This window comes from Sinocyclocheilus grahami, unplaced genomic scaffold (assembly GCF_001515645.1).
Source record: "Sinocyclocheilus grahami isolate Dianchi unplaced genomic scaffold, SAMN03320097.WGS_v1.1 scaffold282.1, whole genome shotgun sequence".
Classification (NCBI taxonomy): domain Eukaryota; kingdom Metazoa; phylum Chordata; class Actinopteri; order Cypriniformes; family Cyprinidae; genus Sinocyclocheilus; species Sinocyclocheilus grahami.
This window is the reverse complement of record NW_015505461.1, coordinates 157,102-172,768: the sequence shown is the minus strand read 5'-3', so window position 1 is coordinate 172,768 and position 15,667 is coordinate 157,102. Positions and strand designations below refer to the sequence as shown.

Below are 15,667 nucleotides of genomic sequence, written 5' to 3'. Positions count from 1 at the left end.
GTAAAGAAATAGAAGTAAAGTTTGACGAGACTTGGTGGCGTTTCTCCTCGTGGTTTTGGCTGAGCTGGCGTGTAAGCCAGAGCACGCTCAAAGAGCCCAAAAAGCGATGACTGAAAAGCACGGCTTGAAGCCATGACCAAAAAAACTAAAGAGCTCAAAGCTATGACTAAAAAGCCACATGGCTAAAAGTGATGACTTGAAAGCACATGACTAAAAGCGACAAACTACAAGCTAGACGCAAAAAGCATGCTAAAAGCCATGACTAAAAAGCTGCATACTAAAAGCAAGATTTGATGGTGTCCTGAGTATTTAAACTGGGCTTTTGGACACATCCCAAATGGTGTTTTGACCAATTAGACACTGTCTTAGCTCGGGGTGTTGCTATATTCCTCCGCCCAATTCATAAATCAAATGTTATCTCATCAGTCACATGGTCCGAGTTTTCCCGCTCTTGCAGAGTATAATTTTGGACATGATTTCTATAACAAGAATATGATACTTTTGACAAAGAATCGATTGGAAGAAACGTTTCAAGCAAGAAGATTCAAACACACACATACTAAACATGAATATGAAGTTATTCAATAGTTATTAAAAAGACATACACAATATGTGATTAAAACATGATAGTCTAATTTGTGGGTTAGATACATAATATGGAGTTATGCATAGAAATGATTAGTTGCTCACAAGTCCTTTTAGTGTCATTTAGATGCATATTTACATGGAAAGGCAGTTTCTGTGCCATTCTCTGAACATAAGGACATGTTCTGTGAAGACCAGAGGTTAATGAATTTCTCTCATAAGGAATTTCAGTCTGTTCTTTGTCTTCTAGGTGGGGGAAGTCAATCCAAAGAGCTCATGATCATGATTACTATCACTGGTTCACATGTGATGGTCATGATGTGCATTTCTTTGACCATTAATCTTGATTACTTGCCCCAAAATTGACAATCTCCTTGGAATTGTCAATAAGTGTTATTTTGTTTAAATGCTGTGAGCTACTCAAAGCTGCTAGTTGGTGGACTTGCTTCAGGCTTGAGGCGCCAGGATCTGATTTACGAACATCCTGTGTCTTGGGCCTTTCTGTGGAATTCGGCTCCTTGTGTTTTACCCATGTTCTTGATTGAATCTTAAATTGTCTGATTCAGTCTGATACCCTATATTGATATATTTGTATTTGCATTTTGAATGTAATTTGGCAATTAAATACATTAAATGGGTTTAATTTTCATGGTTATTAATGTATGCAATTTCAGCAATAAAAATGTAAAAAATAGAAAACAAATTAGTTGTTTATTTTAAGATATCTATCTTATTATCTCTTGCATATTTAGTATTGATCTTTAATAAAGAAAAATGACTTCTTATCTGATTACTTGATTAATCGATGGAATAATCTGTAGAATACTCGATTACTAAAATAATCGATAGCTACAGTCCTAGTACAAATTTGGTCAATTTGTTAAAAACAGGTGTGAGAACAAGACTCTGTAAGGCAGGTTTTGTGTACAATCTATTCTAAATAGTATGCGTGATTTAGAAATGATATGTATCTCAAGTTTTTCAAGTTTGCATACTTTTTGGCTAATATATCACGTTCTCTTGCATAGTGTTGAATGTAAGGTCAAGGCTCCCACAGTAGTAATAATTATAAATAATTAGTTAAACAGTGTAAAAAAAAAAAATGGTGTTTTAAGATAATAAATTTAGCTACATGTACAGTATGTTTACATGCAAATAAAAAAAACAGTATACAACAAAGGGTTCCGAAATGTCAAGACGCAATTTGATGATGTGCTAAAATGTCCAATACTGGCATACTCTTTTGTTTCTGTCAAAAGTATGTACTTTTCCATCACCAGTAAATGTTTCATTGAGTAGTTGAAGTAACAAAGTAAACTTAAAGTGTTATTATTCAGGTAGCTATCTGTAAACATGTTGACAGATTAACTTGCTCAACTGTTGCTCCGCCATGACAGTAGTTGACCTAAAAGAGAAAACTAACCATAGCTGCTTACTCATTATTCCATGCCATGTCATAGTCTGTGTAGTGTGTTTACACTAAACATTTCAAAAAGAAAAAGTGCATTTCAAATACCCGGATGATGCACTTAATTAACTGAAAAAAGGATTGTGAAATGTTCAACACTTCATGCACTCAATTGTTGTGGCTAACATGTCATTTGGGACACAAATTATGTATATAAAACGGTGCTAATGCATCTCTTGTAGCAAAATAACTAGTTTTATATTCTGAATAAGGTTCTGTTGCATTTCAGAGCACAACGTTAGGTGATATCATGCTTTTGAAGATAGAAGGACTTGTGTAGAGAATGTTTTGTGTCTAATCTGTGATTTGACTTTGAACTCATGTCTTTCTCTTTCCAGGAATCACTTTACCCTCTGCATTCTCTGCCTTCTACTTCCTTCTCTTTATTGGAGTGTGCACATGGTGGGCTTGCCACTTTCCCATCAGCCATCTGGGATTTAATGCATTGTGCGTGATGGTGGCCTTCTTCACAGGGGGGCACCTAGTGTGTCTTTACCTGTATCAAAGCTCATTTGCGCAAGACATGTTCTCCCCAGCGGGCCTGTGGGCCAGGTATTGTTGTTCATTGCTCTCAATTCTCTTTACATTTGCTGTACTGTACATTCAGTGTGTCTGTGACTTTGTGGCATCATTTTTACTGTCCTGTTATTTGGAAGATTACTCTTGATTTGTTGAAGTAGTATGTGTACCTAGTTCAACATCCTTATTTGTCCTGGAACAACATTCCTGTAAACCAATGAGGCTGGTTACTGTGATTTTTAGAAGTAGGACAACATCGACACCATTTCCTGGATCAACATCTTTTGTTGGATCTGGGACAACATTGCTATCAAACAATACAGTTTGAGTTAGGATTAAGCTTAAGGCTGGGTTTGGAACCGTCAAATTAATGGTTAGGGTTGAGGTTGGGACTTCTTGACCGGAATCTTGTTCCAGGACCAACAAAAGAATGTTGATCCAGGAAAATGTTCTACTTGGCAAAATCACAGTGACCATTATTTGTAGTACCACCAAGAAAGTACTGTGGCGGTATTATGGTGCAATGATGGCGTTACATTTGAATACCTTGGTACTTTGATTTGAACCTTGGTACTCTAAAATGTGAGCATTTATATAATATCATGTTTACATTGTTCTCTAATGTGCTTCAAGCGGTCGCACACCGGACGAGAAGCGCAGCGCCGCATAGCGTCGCGCCACGTCTTTAAAATTCGAACATATTGTTTTCTATGAGTGTACGCACACCGGCGGCACCGTTTGGCGTCTGTCCGCGGCGCCCAGCTATGTAGTGTTGTACTTGTTTTACGAATTTTTCTAGACGCGGCGCGGCACACGGTGCAACCGCCTTCAGACAATAGGGTAAGATGAGAGATGATGCCCCTCTTAAGAATATTTACTTTTAAATTGTTTTTATTTAGATATCATTTTAGCTTGTACAGAATGATGATGCATCAGCCAGTGTGTTATTAAGATTGTGTGTCCACCAAAGTGTTTTTAGCCCGCTGAAAATGCCAGGCGCTCTGCTGAATAAGACATACAAAGAATATTCAAATTGAATGATTTCTATCAATTAGCCTGTGGGTTTGAATGAATAGCTAAAATGTCTGAGACGTATACTACCATTCCAAAGGTTTAGTAGATTTTTTTTCTCTTATGCTTATCGAGGCTGCATTTATTTGATCAAAAAATACAGTAAACACAGTAATTTTGTGGAATATTATTACAATGCATACATTAAAAAATTATTTATTTCGGTGGTGACAGCTCAATTTTCATCAGCCATTACTACAGTCTTCACTGTCACATGATCCTTCAGAAATCATTCTAATAGGCTGATTTGGAAACAGTGCTGCTTAATATTTTTTTCAGGTTTCTTTGATGAAAAAACAATTTATTCAAAATAGAAATCATTTGGAGCAATGTAAGTCTTTATTATCCCTTTTTATCAATTTTAACATATCCTTGCTGAATAATTGTATGAATTTCTTTTAAAGAAAAAAAAACTACTGGCCACTACCCTTTTGATTGGTAGTGTCCAGTTTTATTTTAGTATCACTGAGCTACTGTTATAGTTATTATAGTTTATTAATGTTTTGAATTGTTTTATTTCAGTTAATGTTTATCTTTATTTCTCAGTAATCTTTTAAAGTTACTGTTCATATAAAAGTATAATTACTTGCATTCAAAATAGGATTTCAAGCTTCTTTCCCATCTTATGTTCATTACATGAGGGTTGTGTTAAGGCAGAGTGTGATGTAAATATGAGAGTTATTGCTGGTCTAAAATAGAGCCTCAGGCTGGCGAGGTGAAGGTGGTGTATCATGCCAGCCTTGCATAACCCACTGAAAAGCAACACTGAGACTTAAGCCTGTTGTCTTGTTTATATAAAAGTAAATTTTTCCTTGCTTTAAACCTAGCCAAAAAGCCTTGTGTTGACTGTGATACACAGTAGACTTTAGTTATATGCATTTATGGTGTAATTACTACATTTACAATTACAGAAAAAGTCATCTGTTGATTTCAGTCAATACTATGTGTGAGTATGTTAAAATGAAAATTCTGTCATAATTTCTTACTTCTGTGTAACATAATAGAAGATATTTTGAAGAATATTTTGAGTTTTGGTTCCATGCAATGTATTTCTTTCCATACATTTGGAAAACAATGGGGACCAAACCTGTTTGTTTACCAGCATTATTCAAAATATCTTCTATTATGTTCTATAGAAGAAAGTCATACAAGTTTTGGAACTGTGCTTTGAGTGAACTATCCCTTTAAAAGCAGGGAATGTGTGGTCCTGCTGAACATTCTCACCACCTTTTACCTGATAACACATACTGATGTGGAATGAATATTTGATTAATTAATAAAGGAATAAAAATCAGATTCATTACTTATCAAAATAAGTGTCAACCCATTGTGAAACCATTGTGTTTTTTTGGTTTGTCTGGTTTAGCAAACACTTCTCTCCATGGGAGTATCACCGCTGTCTGAATCACAAATCTCTAAAGAATCTGTGACCAATGGTTCAAGTCAACATGACACAGGTAGGGCAATGTACATTGTGCATTTACACTTACAGAAGATACCAGTTCACCTTGAAGTCTATATGTATGTTTCTGAGCTTGTAATGTTTGTTTGTGCAGGGCCCATTGGAGAGGCTGCAGCCGATAATCCTCTTCACCTGGTGGGACGAATGATCTTGCAACAAAGTTACATTTGTGCCCTCATAGCTATGATGGTAAAACAAATATGCTCTTCTGTCTACTATCTATAGATGTTAAGTTTTGTGCTGATTCATTATCTGAACAATAACTTACACCTGAATAATGACAAAGAGGAATTAAAAATAAAAAAAATGAAGCGTTACAAAAAAGTGCAGCAATTATTACTTATTTTGTAGGCCGACCCGGAAGTTAATATCACCCTGGTTCTCTTGACAAAAACCCAATAGGTTTTTTCCATTGGCTTTAGAATTTCTGCAGAAAATAAGCTTTGTGACCAACAAAAGTGTATGACTGCAAGTTTTGTTCAGCATGATCATATTTAAAAATAGTCAACGTAGGCTACAGTATAAACAAAACTTGACCATGGTCACATGACTTCAACGCCACCATCACTGAGCTTCTGACAACTCTTTCAGTCTTCATAAAAAAAAACTAAAAAGAAACAACAAAACCATTTTCCCTGAATGTTTGAGTTAGAATAGTTTGCAAGAGTGTGAATAAAAGCAGTGACTTCAGAACGATGGAACTTGAAGTGATGAAATACTAATTTCTGGGTTTTGGTCTACAAAATATGTCATTCCTGCAGCACGCTATGGTAGCATTATTATTTGGACTCATTTTACCTGACCAAATAGACACTGGGCAGCCAGCCCCATGTGCAGTTCCTCCCATTTCTATTATATTCATTTCCATTCCTTTCTATATCAAAACAATCTTCCAGAATATGTTTTTGATGTGTGTGATGAATGTGTATTTGTATTCTTGCCCCCCTGCAGGTGTGGAGTATAACATACCATAGTTGGCTGACGTTTGTGCTGCTGCTGTGGTCGTGTGTGATCTGGATGCTGCGAGCACGTCAACGCTTTGCCACTCTTTGCTCTCCCTTCATCCTGCTGTATGGTTTGGCACTTTGCTGCCTGCAGTATGTGTGGGCCCTGGACCTAGAAATGGAACTGCCCCAGCACATTGGCACCATGAGCCTGCACCAGCTGGGTTTGGACCGAGCACAGTACCCCTGTTTGCGCTTGGGAGCCATGGTGAGGACAGTGAAGCTCTAGCAAATGTATTTTTTTTGAATGACTTCCATTATCATGTAATACAGGTTGATATTGAATAATAAGAAGTTGATATTTAAATAGAAAACTTTCTGGGTTCAATATGTGTTAGCTCATCAAACATTTACAGTGTAAATTAACAATGTTAATTACCATGAAAATTAATTTTTACTTGACCTTCCTTTTCTTTAAATAAAAAGGGGGAAAAAAGGATTACAGTGAGGAACTTACAGTGGAAGTGAATGGGGCCTATACGTTAACAGTAAAGTTCTCGCTGGTGCAATAGTATAGCCACAAGACATAAACCATACAAGCTGTATACAATTTTGCAGCATCATGTCCATAGCAGTATTATAGCTAAAACTCTAAAATGACTGTGAAATTAGAGAAATTGATGACAGACCAGACTCAATTGCACATCTACCACATTAAGGCTCTGGCATATGTGCCAACCATAAAGCCATGACATTTAAGAACGTAATATTCACTTCAGGTTCAGGAAATTAAATCAGTAATCACTGTTTATTAATCATGATTTTTAAAGAAGAGTTACAGTGAAACACTTACAGTGGAAGTGAATGGGCCCAATATGAAAAATTCTCACTGGTTCAGTAGTATAGCCACAAGACAAATAAACAATATGCGTTTAAAGGGGATATAACACACACAGTTTACGCCAATCTCATGTTAATCTTGAGTACTTATAGAGTAGTATTGCATCCTTCATATCTCCGAAGAGTCTTTAGTTTCATCAGATTTATAAAAGAGAGATACAGCTTTACGCTTCTCTCAGAAAACAGTCGAGCTCCTGGAGGCGTGCCGTGGGTGGAGCTAAAGAGTCACAAAGCTTTTGTGTAACGATCAAACACGATTGTGTAACGGCTGTGAGATCGACATACATAAAACAGGAACAAAAACTTTATTGACTTAAATTTTATTTAATTTGTTTATAAAACAAACACACGTGCATAATTCGTTGATTGGCTGCTCTTGCTCTTGCTCTGGTTGATGTGCACGCACTCTTCTGGGAGAAGTGCCCATACAAGGAATTCCGCCCTTTACGATGTCATGAAGGGTCATACTCAAAAAAAAAAAAAACACCTTCCGAACCTTATACAACCTGAAGGAGTGTATTTGGCACCAAAATACTCTGTCATACTGAAACTTTGGCAACGTTTATGATGAGAATCCAACTCTTTAACAGTGACTTTAAGTCAGAATGCATGAAATAGCATTAGACCTCCCCTTTAACATGTTTTAAAACATGATATAGTTTTAGAAATTGCTCAATCTTTTCTGTGTAAAGTTGTATACAATTTTGCAATGCTGTTTTCATGCAATAATGTATTCATAAAATGACTGTAAAACTGATGAAAACAACTTTATATCTCAAACTTTTAACAGATGAATTGTTGTGAATTTATAAAATCATAAACTTCACATTTCTGCATTTAAATCCTCCAAAAATCGGCCCCATTCATTTCCATTGTAAGTGCCTCACACTTTTTTTTATTTTCATTTAATTTAAGAAAACAAGGGAGAAGTTAAAATAGTTTTTTTTGTGGATAATCAACATTACACCACAAATGCTGTCAAGCTTGACTTGAATTGTATTGAATCTAGAATGTTCCTTTAAGAAAGTGTTAGCCCTGTTCCTGAAGGCACACCAACAGTACACATTTTCAAAATCGTCCTACTCAAACACACCTAATTCAACTCATTAGCTTCTTAGTAGCAACTCCAAGACCTGAAATGGATGGGTCAGAAAAGGTAGAATGTGTTTTGTTGGTGTGCCTGCAGGGACAGAGTTGGGAAGCACTTCTTCCAGTTAAGAATGCACAAAGTTTCTGTATAAAATTCTAATTCTAAATGGCTTCATGTATTGAGATACAGATGGCTGCAATAAACCTTGAAAACTGTGAGAAATGTAGCTAGGAAAACTTGCTACATCTTTACACAATCCAACTACACGTAAACTACATGATCAGTCATAATTCTCATGATGTTTCATAATACATTGAAGAAAGTGTAAATATTCCTTCACTCTTTTCTCTTTGTTCTCAGCTGCTGTTCACGTTGACATTTTGGCTTTTGCTGAGACAGTCGGTAAAGGACATGTTCAGCAGGAAGAAGAGAGTGACTGCACCATTGCAGGAGGTCACCACTGGAGGTGAGTGAGAGCAACACAATCAAAAAGAGACAATTGCATTTGCTTTTGTGCCGTTTTGTTGAGAGATCAAATACAGAGAGTACAGGAAGTGATGGTGGGGCCAGGGTCAAAACACGACACGGACCAGACTCAAACTCAATTCTACCACATGAACACCCTGCCATTTGTCTGGAACAAGAGTACTAACTACAAAGCCATGATTTATGGAAAAAATATTTATTTCTGATTCATTCAGGAAGTTAAACCATTAATCACTGTCTATTAATCATCATTATCAAAGCATTCGTAATTCCCTGTCTGCTCCACTTCATCTATTCTTCTCATTTCTTTCTCACACTCTACAGTGTATTAAAAGAGAAAAGAACTAGGCTTGCTGCAGTAGTCTATGTTACCGGTATTACCTGGTGTTCTGCTGTACACCGAATATATTACTTGCCCACTGTGGTACCACCCCCACTGTCGTTTTGCTTTTTTATCAAATTAAAAACAGTTTAGTTCAGTTGGACAGTTGTAAATTGAAAGCGTCCGCTCTGCACCATACAGCACGTGCCGCAGAAGTCAGGTTTCGCTTATCGCATGAAGAAAGTAAATGCTGGATTATTATCATGCGCAGCTCGAATACTGAGGTAACGATGGCAGAGGATTTGGTTTTCAAGTGGAAATGCAAAAGTAAAGTAAAAGGCCGCTTCTTAAACCAGAGAAGGTGAACATGTTGGTTTTCTTGGCAAAAACATGCACTGTCACCGACAGCCAATTGAGTTTTCATTTTCTGTTTTAATTTTGAAAAGCCTGTTGACTTTTGCGGTTTACCTGACGTTACACTACATTGTCAGAGGATTTTTTATTTATTTGATTCCACAGTGTTTGCAAAACTTTCTGTAATTTCCTAGTCGATAATGTAATACAGTACAGCATGTGGTAAAACCTGTGCCTCATCTTTTTCGTTTTTGTTAATAAACGTTATATAAGTTAGTTTGTCATTGTACTGTTTTATTGTAGTTGTGGTTTTTATTGAGAATAATAATGAATCCATCTTTCAAGCATTCGTTTTAGTATTAGAAAGTAAAAGGTGTAAAGATGTAAGAGCAACAAACAATTCTCTTTTCTTGTAAAACGTGATGCCAAGATCGCAAATTCGAAAGTGTCCAAAGCCCTGCTGTTTTGTCATAAGTATATATACTAGGTGAAAATTTCCTCACTGTGCCATCCCTAAAAAGAACATTTTTAAATTGGAATAAACATATTCCAATAATTTTTTTATTATTAATTAATTTATAGATTGTTTACGCTGCTCTTAGCAAAAAATAGGAGACTGAGACAGTTGAGCTGTTATGATAAAAAAACAAAAAAAAACACTTAAGTACTATAAAATTAGGCCATTATATACAAAGTCATCTGAGTAACTATAACAATTTTTGCTTTTCTACCATGCATTTGAGTGGTTGAACTCTTCTTATTTTGGTTTTGGGTTTCACATTTCACCACAAATAGTGAAGTTTGAGAGTCTTTTCTCTCTCTCTCTCTCTCTCTCTCTCTCTCTCTCTCAGAGAACACAGGTCGAAATGAGTCGATTTTGAAGGTGTTGGGTGGGCTGGTGATGAGTCTGTACGCTAAGTACTGGATCTATGTGTGTGGAGGCATGTTCATCATGGTCAGCTTTGCAGGAAAGCTTGTAGCCTACAAGATCGTCTACATGTTGCTATTTCTGCTCTGCCTGTGTCTGTATCAGGTACAATTTTACCAGCCCACATATGAAATGTAATTTTCTCCACTAAATTTAGTCATAAAAATTTAGTGAAAAACCTCTCTGTCCTTAGGTGTACTATTCTCTCTGGAGAAGGTTGCTAAAGGCCTTCTGGTGGATGGTGGTGGCCTACACCATGGTGGTGCTCATTGCTATTTACACCTTTCAGTTTGAGGACTTTCCAGGCTATTGGGGAAACTTCACTGGATTCACAGAACAGCAGTATGTCCCCTGGTTTACTATTTATGAAAGGAATGTCCTTAATGACATTCCAAACCATGTTCATTTATGTCTTTGTGGAACACAAAAGGAGAAGTTTATCTGAATGTTCCTGCTGCTCTTTTTCAACACAATAAAAGAGTGACCTTTAAGCTCCAAAAGAGGGGGAAAAAAGCTTCAAAAGTCTGTAATCGCACATAAAACATTCTACATAACTTCTTGTTTTGTGTTCAATGGAATGCCGTATGGGTTTGGAACTGTGTTTGGGTAAGTGATGTTGGAATTTTCATTTTTAAGTAAATTTCTCATGATAATTGCATATGATTCTCCATCTTTAGGTTGGCTGACATGGGACTGGAGACGTTTAAACTATCTGAGCTTTTCAGCAGTATCCTGATCCCAGGCTTCTTCCTGTTGGCCTGTATTCTACAGCTTCACTACTTCCATAAGCCCTTCATGAAGATCACAGATCTGGAGAATGTTACTCCCATCCACAGGCATGAACATTACCTCTAAACAAATGCATTCATATATCTTAGATTAGGTTATTTTACTAAAATGAAATGCATTGTAGAACAATTTAAAAGCCATTATTTTGAACATTTAAAAGTTAGCATATGTAGTTACTTACGTTTTTAACACCATTAATTCTGAATGCTGTTTATAATCATAACTGTTTCATGATCTTCTGTGAGATTTCTAAAAACTAAAAAAACAATAATAGAACATTCAGAGCTAATACAAATGGATCAGAGCTGCAGGACTATGTAGTGAAGCACACATTGTCAATTTTATAAGTCAGATGTGTAAATAAATCTACTTCTGTCTAGTGCTTTTTTTTCATATAGACATGCACATTTATTTCAATCTTCGATTTGTGACCATGTTAATTACACATATTATTAAATTTACTTGCTTTAAAAAGAAACTGGAAACATTAACTTAACATTGAGATTAATCATAAATATATAGTTTAGTCATGAAACTCTAGATGGTGCAGGCTGATGTTTTGTTAACGTAACTGATGATTTTCAGAGAGTTAAACAACTTGGCACAAGCTGATTGGTTCATGCTGCATATGCAGCCAATGAGCTTACTGCCTTGCATTTATATGGCTGACTAGCATTCACTAGAGGTTCCTGCAGCAGGCTTTCAGAGTTTCTCTGAAACCCTCCACCTTCCCCAGCTCCACCTGTATAGATCTGCTACGGGTTATTTTATATGCTATATCATACATACAGCAGCAGTATGTCTTAAATACTCACGGCACCGTATTGCTGTATGCATTGGCAGTAGCAAGCTCCTGTACTTGCTTGCAGCAGCAGCAATAATCTACAACTACAGCAATAACCAACAGCAGCAGCAATTCAGCAGCAGCGTAGCAGATGTATTCATATCCATCACCATGCTAAAATCTTCAAAGAGTTGTCATGATTAAAATACATATTTTAAGTGATTGGCAGCCCTAGATTACATTTTATTTTAAGGTGTACTTGTTACAATGTAATTATACAATTAAGTACTGAGTAATATTAATGAACTACGTGTACTTATTTAGAGATGTCACAAAGTGAATTTTTGACTGTACAATTATTGCCTGATTAATTATTACCTGTTATGATCAATTATTATTTTTTACGCAACAACAAAACATATTACAATTTTTATTGCAGTATTTGGGATTATATCAAATATAAATGCATTTATTTTTAATACAACAACAACCTATATACATTCAAACATTTTATTACAACATTTAAAATTTCCATTATATCTTGTGTAATTTTAGCCCAAAAAACTGTATTAAATTACTATATTACTATTTACTATGTGTAAATCTTAAAAATAGTCTGAAGTATTTTTGAGTGTACTATACATTTTTATTTAGATGCATAGTTTAAATGAGTAAATGTCAGATGTGTAATTAAGATGTTAAAATGTATAATTTGGTGTAATATTTTTGCATTATTTTTGTTGCATCATTATTATTAGTGATGCATTGTTCATCTTTGTACTCATTTTTTCCACTTAAAAATAAAAAAAGCAGAGCAAGACTCTAGAAACAATTCAGAAGTTAATACCTTGGTATTTCAAAGTCAGTTTTGATTGTGAGGTTTAAGCTATTATTCACAGGGTTTGGTTTAGGGTTAGTAGCAGGTAATTATGCATAATTGACTGACTATAGTAAATGTACACATAACGTGAAAAGGACACTGTAAAATAAAGTTTTACCCAGCCCTATTATTAGAAAATGTATTAAAAAAATTATAAATGTATATTTTGATACAAAAATGTGTGATTTTTTTTTTAAATCTGATGCATTCCCAGGGCATTATTTTAATTTCTCCATTTAGTCACATTGCTTTCCGTGAGAAATATTTGAGATATTTAAGATGTATGACTTGTGATTTTTCTTTTCTATTATATTATTCTATTACATTTTTTGGATTATCACTGACAGTGCAGTTGTTGATTGATTTCCCCCACAGGAAGAGAGGTATAGAGAATCCGGATTTGGTTCGATCCACAGAGGAAGTAAGATTTGAGGAGGAAGATCTCATTACAGAGCAGGGTGATGATCCATCAGAGGTTGATGGTGAGAGTAATAAAAATGCTGCTTCTGTGCTGGTGTAGCTCAATGAAAGGAATTTTATACTTAATATTGGCCAATACCCATATGATCCTCAACATACACCTCTAATTTTATTGTCCGTTCTTACTTTGTTTTCAGAGGCAATACCCAGCAAGTGGGGACTGGTGATGGACAGACTAATGGTGCTGTCAAGGACGTTTTCTGACACTTTGACCCATGTCCAGAGTTTCATTTGGAGAGTATTGGAACTGCACATCGTCAAAATTGTGTCTTTTTTTGTCGTCTGGGTGGCACTATTGGAGGTCTGCATACTGTATCATTTAGGCCATTTCATTATGTCAGTCTCATAACCTGTAGTTATTTATGTAGTTTCTCTGCACAACAGAGAAACAGCTATCTTCTTCTGCCTATCTAGTTATGAGGTGATATGTCAGTGTTTCACCTGCCTTGTATTTACTTTCTTGTTTTCACCCCTTCATTCATAGCCATCGGCAATGAACTTGGTCCTGGTGGTGCTGTGGAGTTTTGCCATGCCTTATGGCCGTTTCAGAGCAATGGCCTCCTGTCTCTCCACCATCTGGGTTTGTGTCATCATCGTCTGCAAGATGCTGTACCAGCTCAGTGTCGTCAACCCTGCGGTGTACTCTAACAACTGCACCGTGGTGAGACAGGACACCTAAACACGCATACTTATAAAAACACTTTATGCATTGTTAGTTGTAAAGTTTTTCTAAGGTAAGCATCACTATTACTATTGCTTGTATGATTTGAACAAAACCTGAACTAATTTATTTTTTGCCATATGGGACTACATATGGGACTACTCAGAGCAGCATATTATTATGACTTTTGAAATCAACACCGTCTCGCTCAGGATTTGTGGGATACTTACGTCTCAGCACCCTGCCGGTTTCATAAACTTAGCACTAATTAAACAAATACCCTCAAGCGTGGATTAAGTTGATGTGTTTAGTCTTGCGTTTTATGGATGTTTGGGGAAAAAAAGTGAATTGTATTTCTCAGGTGATTTACATACACTACGGCTATTTCTCTGGTTGGCTGTTTAAAAGGCTTGTGTTTATCACCATATAAATGGCTAAACTTTCCTCTTCAGAGTAATTAGTCTATTCTGCTGACAGGATTTTGCCTTGCAGCCTAAAAGATGTCAAGCAGACTTGAAATGTTCCTTGTGTTTCTCTCCAGTTTGTTTCTTTCTATTCCGTAATTGTGAAGTGTCCTAAACAGATTCAGCATGATGTAGCAAACAAGATATTATGTCGGTACATTTCACTTTCAGTGAGGACAGAAAAATAACTTGCTGGTTTAGGCCACATTGTTTACATCTTTTCTCTCTGTATTGTAGCCAATGGTCAATGAGACCAGTCTAGAACTGGATGAAGTGCTGAACTCCACCCTGTATAAAGCACCTGTGGACCCAGCCAACTGGTTTGGTGTTAGGAAAGATGCTACTGTCCTCGGTTACACAAAGGTGAGATTCTGTTTCACCTTTCACACAAACAAAATCGAAAATACTTATGTAAAATACTATGTTTGACCTGGAAGTATCTCTACATATGGCATATTTTTTGTTTTTTTGCCATTTTTATGCTCAAGTCTAAAATGTCACAATTTTGTAAGTGAAATCTCAATCTCTAAATTATTGAGAAAAGAAAAAGTCAAGGAAATTAATCGGTCAAATTTCTTTTCTTTTTTCTTTTTTCCGTCAAAAAATTGGGGGAACATTTTTTGATTTTCAAGATAATAACTGGACACCACTTGAACTTAACATGCAAGGTTATGTTAAGTTCCAATTATTAAAAACTCTTTCCATTTTTCCATAACGGTCTTCAGTCTTTTAAAAAATGACACCTTTTCCTTTTCTATAGCCGGTGCATGTACATTGCATAAAATGATTTTCCTCCCCCCTTCTTCTATTTCCACTGCCAAACATTTCCCATCTTCATCATTATACACTACTCAGGTTAATTAAACACTATGGTTTGAGAAAGTAGTATTTTGTGTACTTTGTAGTATTCTATACTAAATAAAGCCTGTGAGTCTGGAGATGAGTTATATTATACAAGCTCACAAGAGGTATGGGTATTTTCGTGTCTTTGTTAATGTGACACATCATTTTACATTGTATATGGTCAAGGTTTTAATAAATTGCACACTAGCTCTGTGTTCTGTTCTATTAGGGTCATCTGCTGGTTCTGATGCTGCTTGTGTTTGAGGCAACAGTGTACCGGCACCAGATTCATCATTACAGACAACAGCAGTGCTCACCTCCCCCAATTCCAGTCATCTTTCCCCAGGCCACCCGTGACACACTGGACAAGGGTCTCCTCCACTGCATCAAATACCTGCTTAACTACAGCTTCTACAAGTTTGGCCTTGAAGTATGACATCCACCTATACCAAAAACATCATAAATGCATGCTATTGGAAACTCGCCAATCTCCAATTATTTTCAATGAAATAAGTCCTTAAGGATCAGGGTGCATTACAGTAATGATACATTTATTTTATCTAGCAGTATTTATATATATATATATATATATATATATATATATATATATATATATATATATATATATATATATATA

General features: G+C 35.9%; 1 protein-coding gene across 1 annotated transcript in view; it reads left to right on the top strand.

The window, feature by feature from the left end:
* Positions 1-15,667, top strand: part of LOC107600353 (piezo-type mechanosensitive ion channel component 1-like) — a 139,389-nt gene that overhangs the window by 80,093 nt on the left and 43,629 nt on the right. The window contains exons 7-20 of the mRNA XM_016292229.1: positions 2,392-2,605; positions 3,059-3,122; positions 5,010-5,100; positions 5,200-5,294; positions 6,057-6,317; positions 8,400-8,505; positions 10,053-10,234; positions 10,323-10,471; positions 10,807-10,965; positions 12,958-13,064; positions 13,200-13,363; positions 13,547-13,723; positions 14,425-14,550; positions 15,260-15,460. Of these exons, the coding sequence (XP_016147715.1) occupies positions 2,392-2,605; positions 3,059-3,122; positions 5,010-5,100; positions 5,200-5,294; positions 6,057-6,317; positions 8,400-8,505; positions 10,053-10,234; positions 10,323-10,471; positions 10,807-10,965; positions 12,958-13,064; positions 13,200-13,363; positions 13,547-13,723; positions 14,425-14,550; positions 15,260-15,460 (2,096 nt within the window). The remainder of the gene's footprint in view (positions 1-2,391; positions 2,606-3,058; positions 3,123-5,009; positions 5,101-5,199; positions 5,295-6,056; positions 6,318-8,399; positions 8,506-10,052; positions 10,235-10,322; positions 10,472-10,806; positions 10,966-12,957; positions 13,065-13,199; positions 13,364-13,546; positions 13,724-14,424; positions 14,551-15,259; positions 15,461-15,667) is intronic.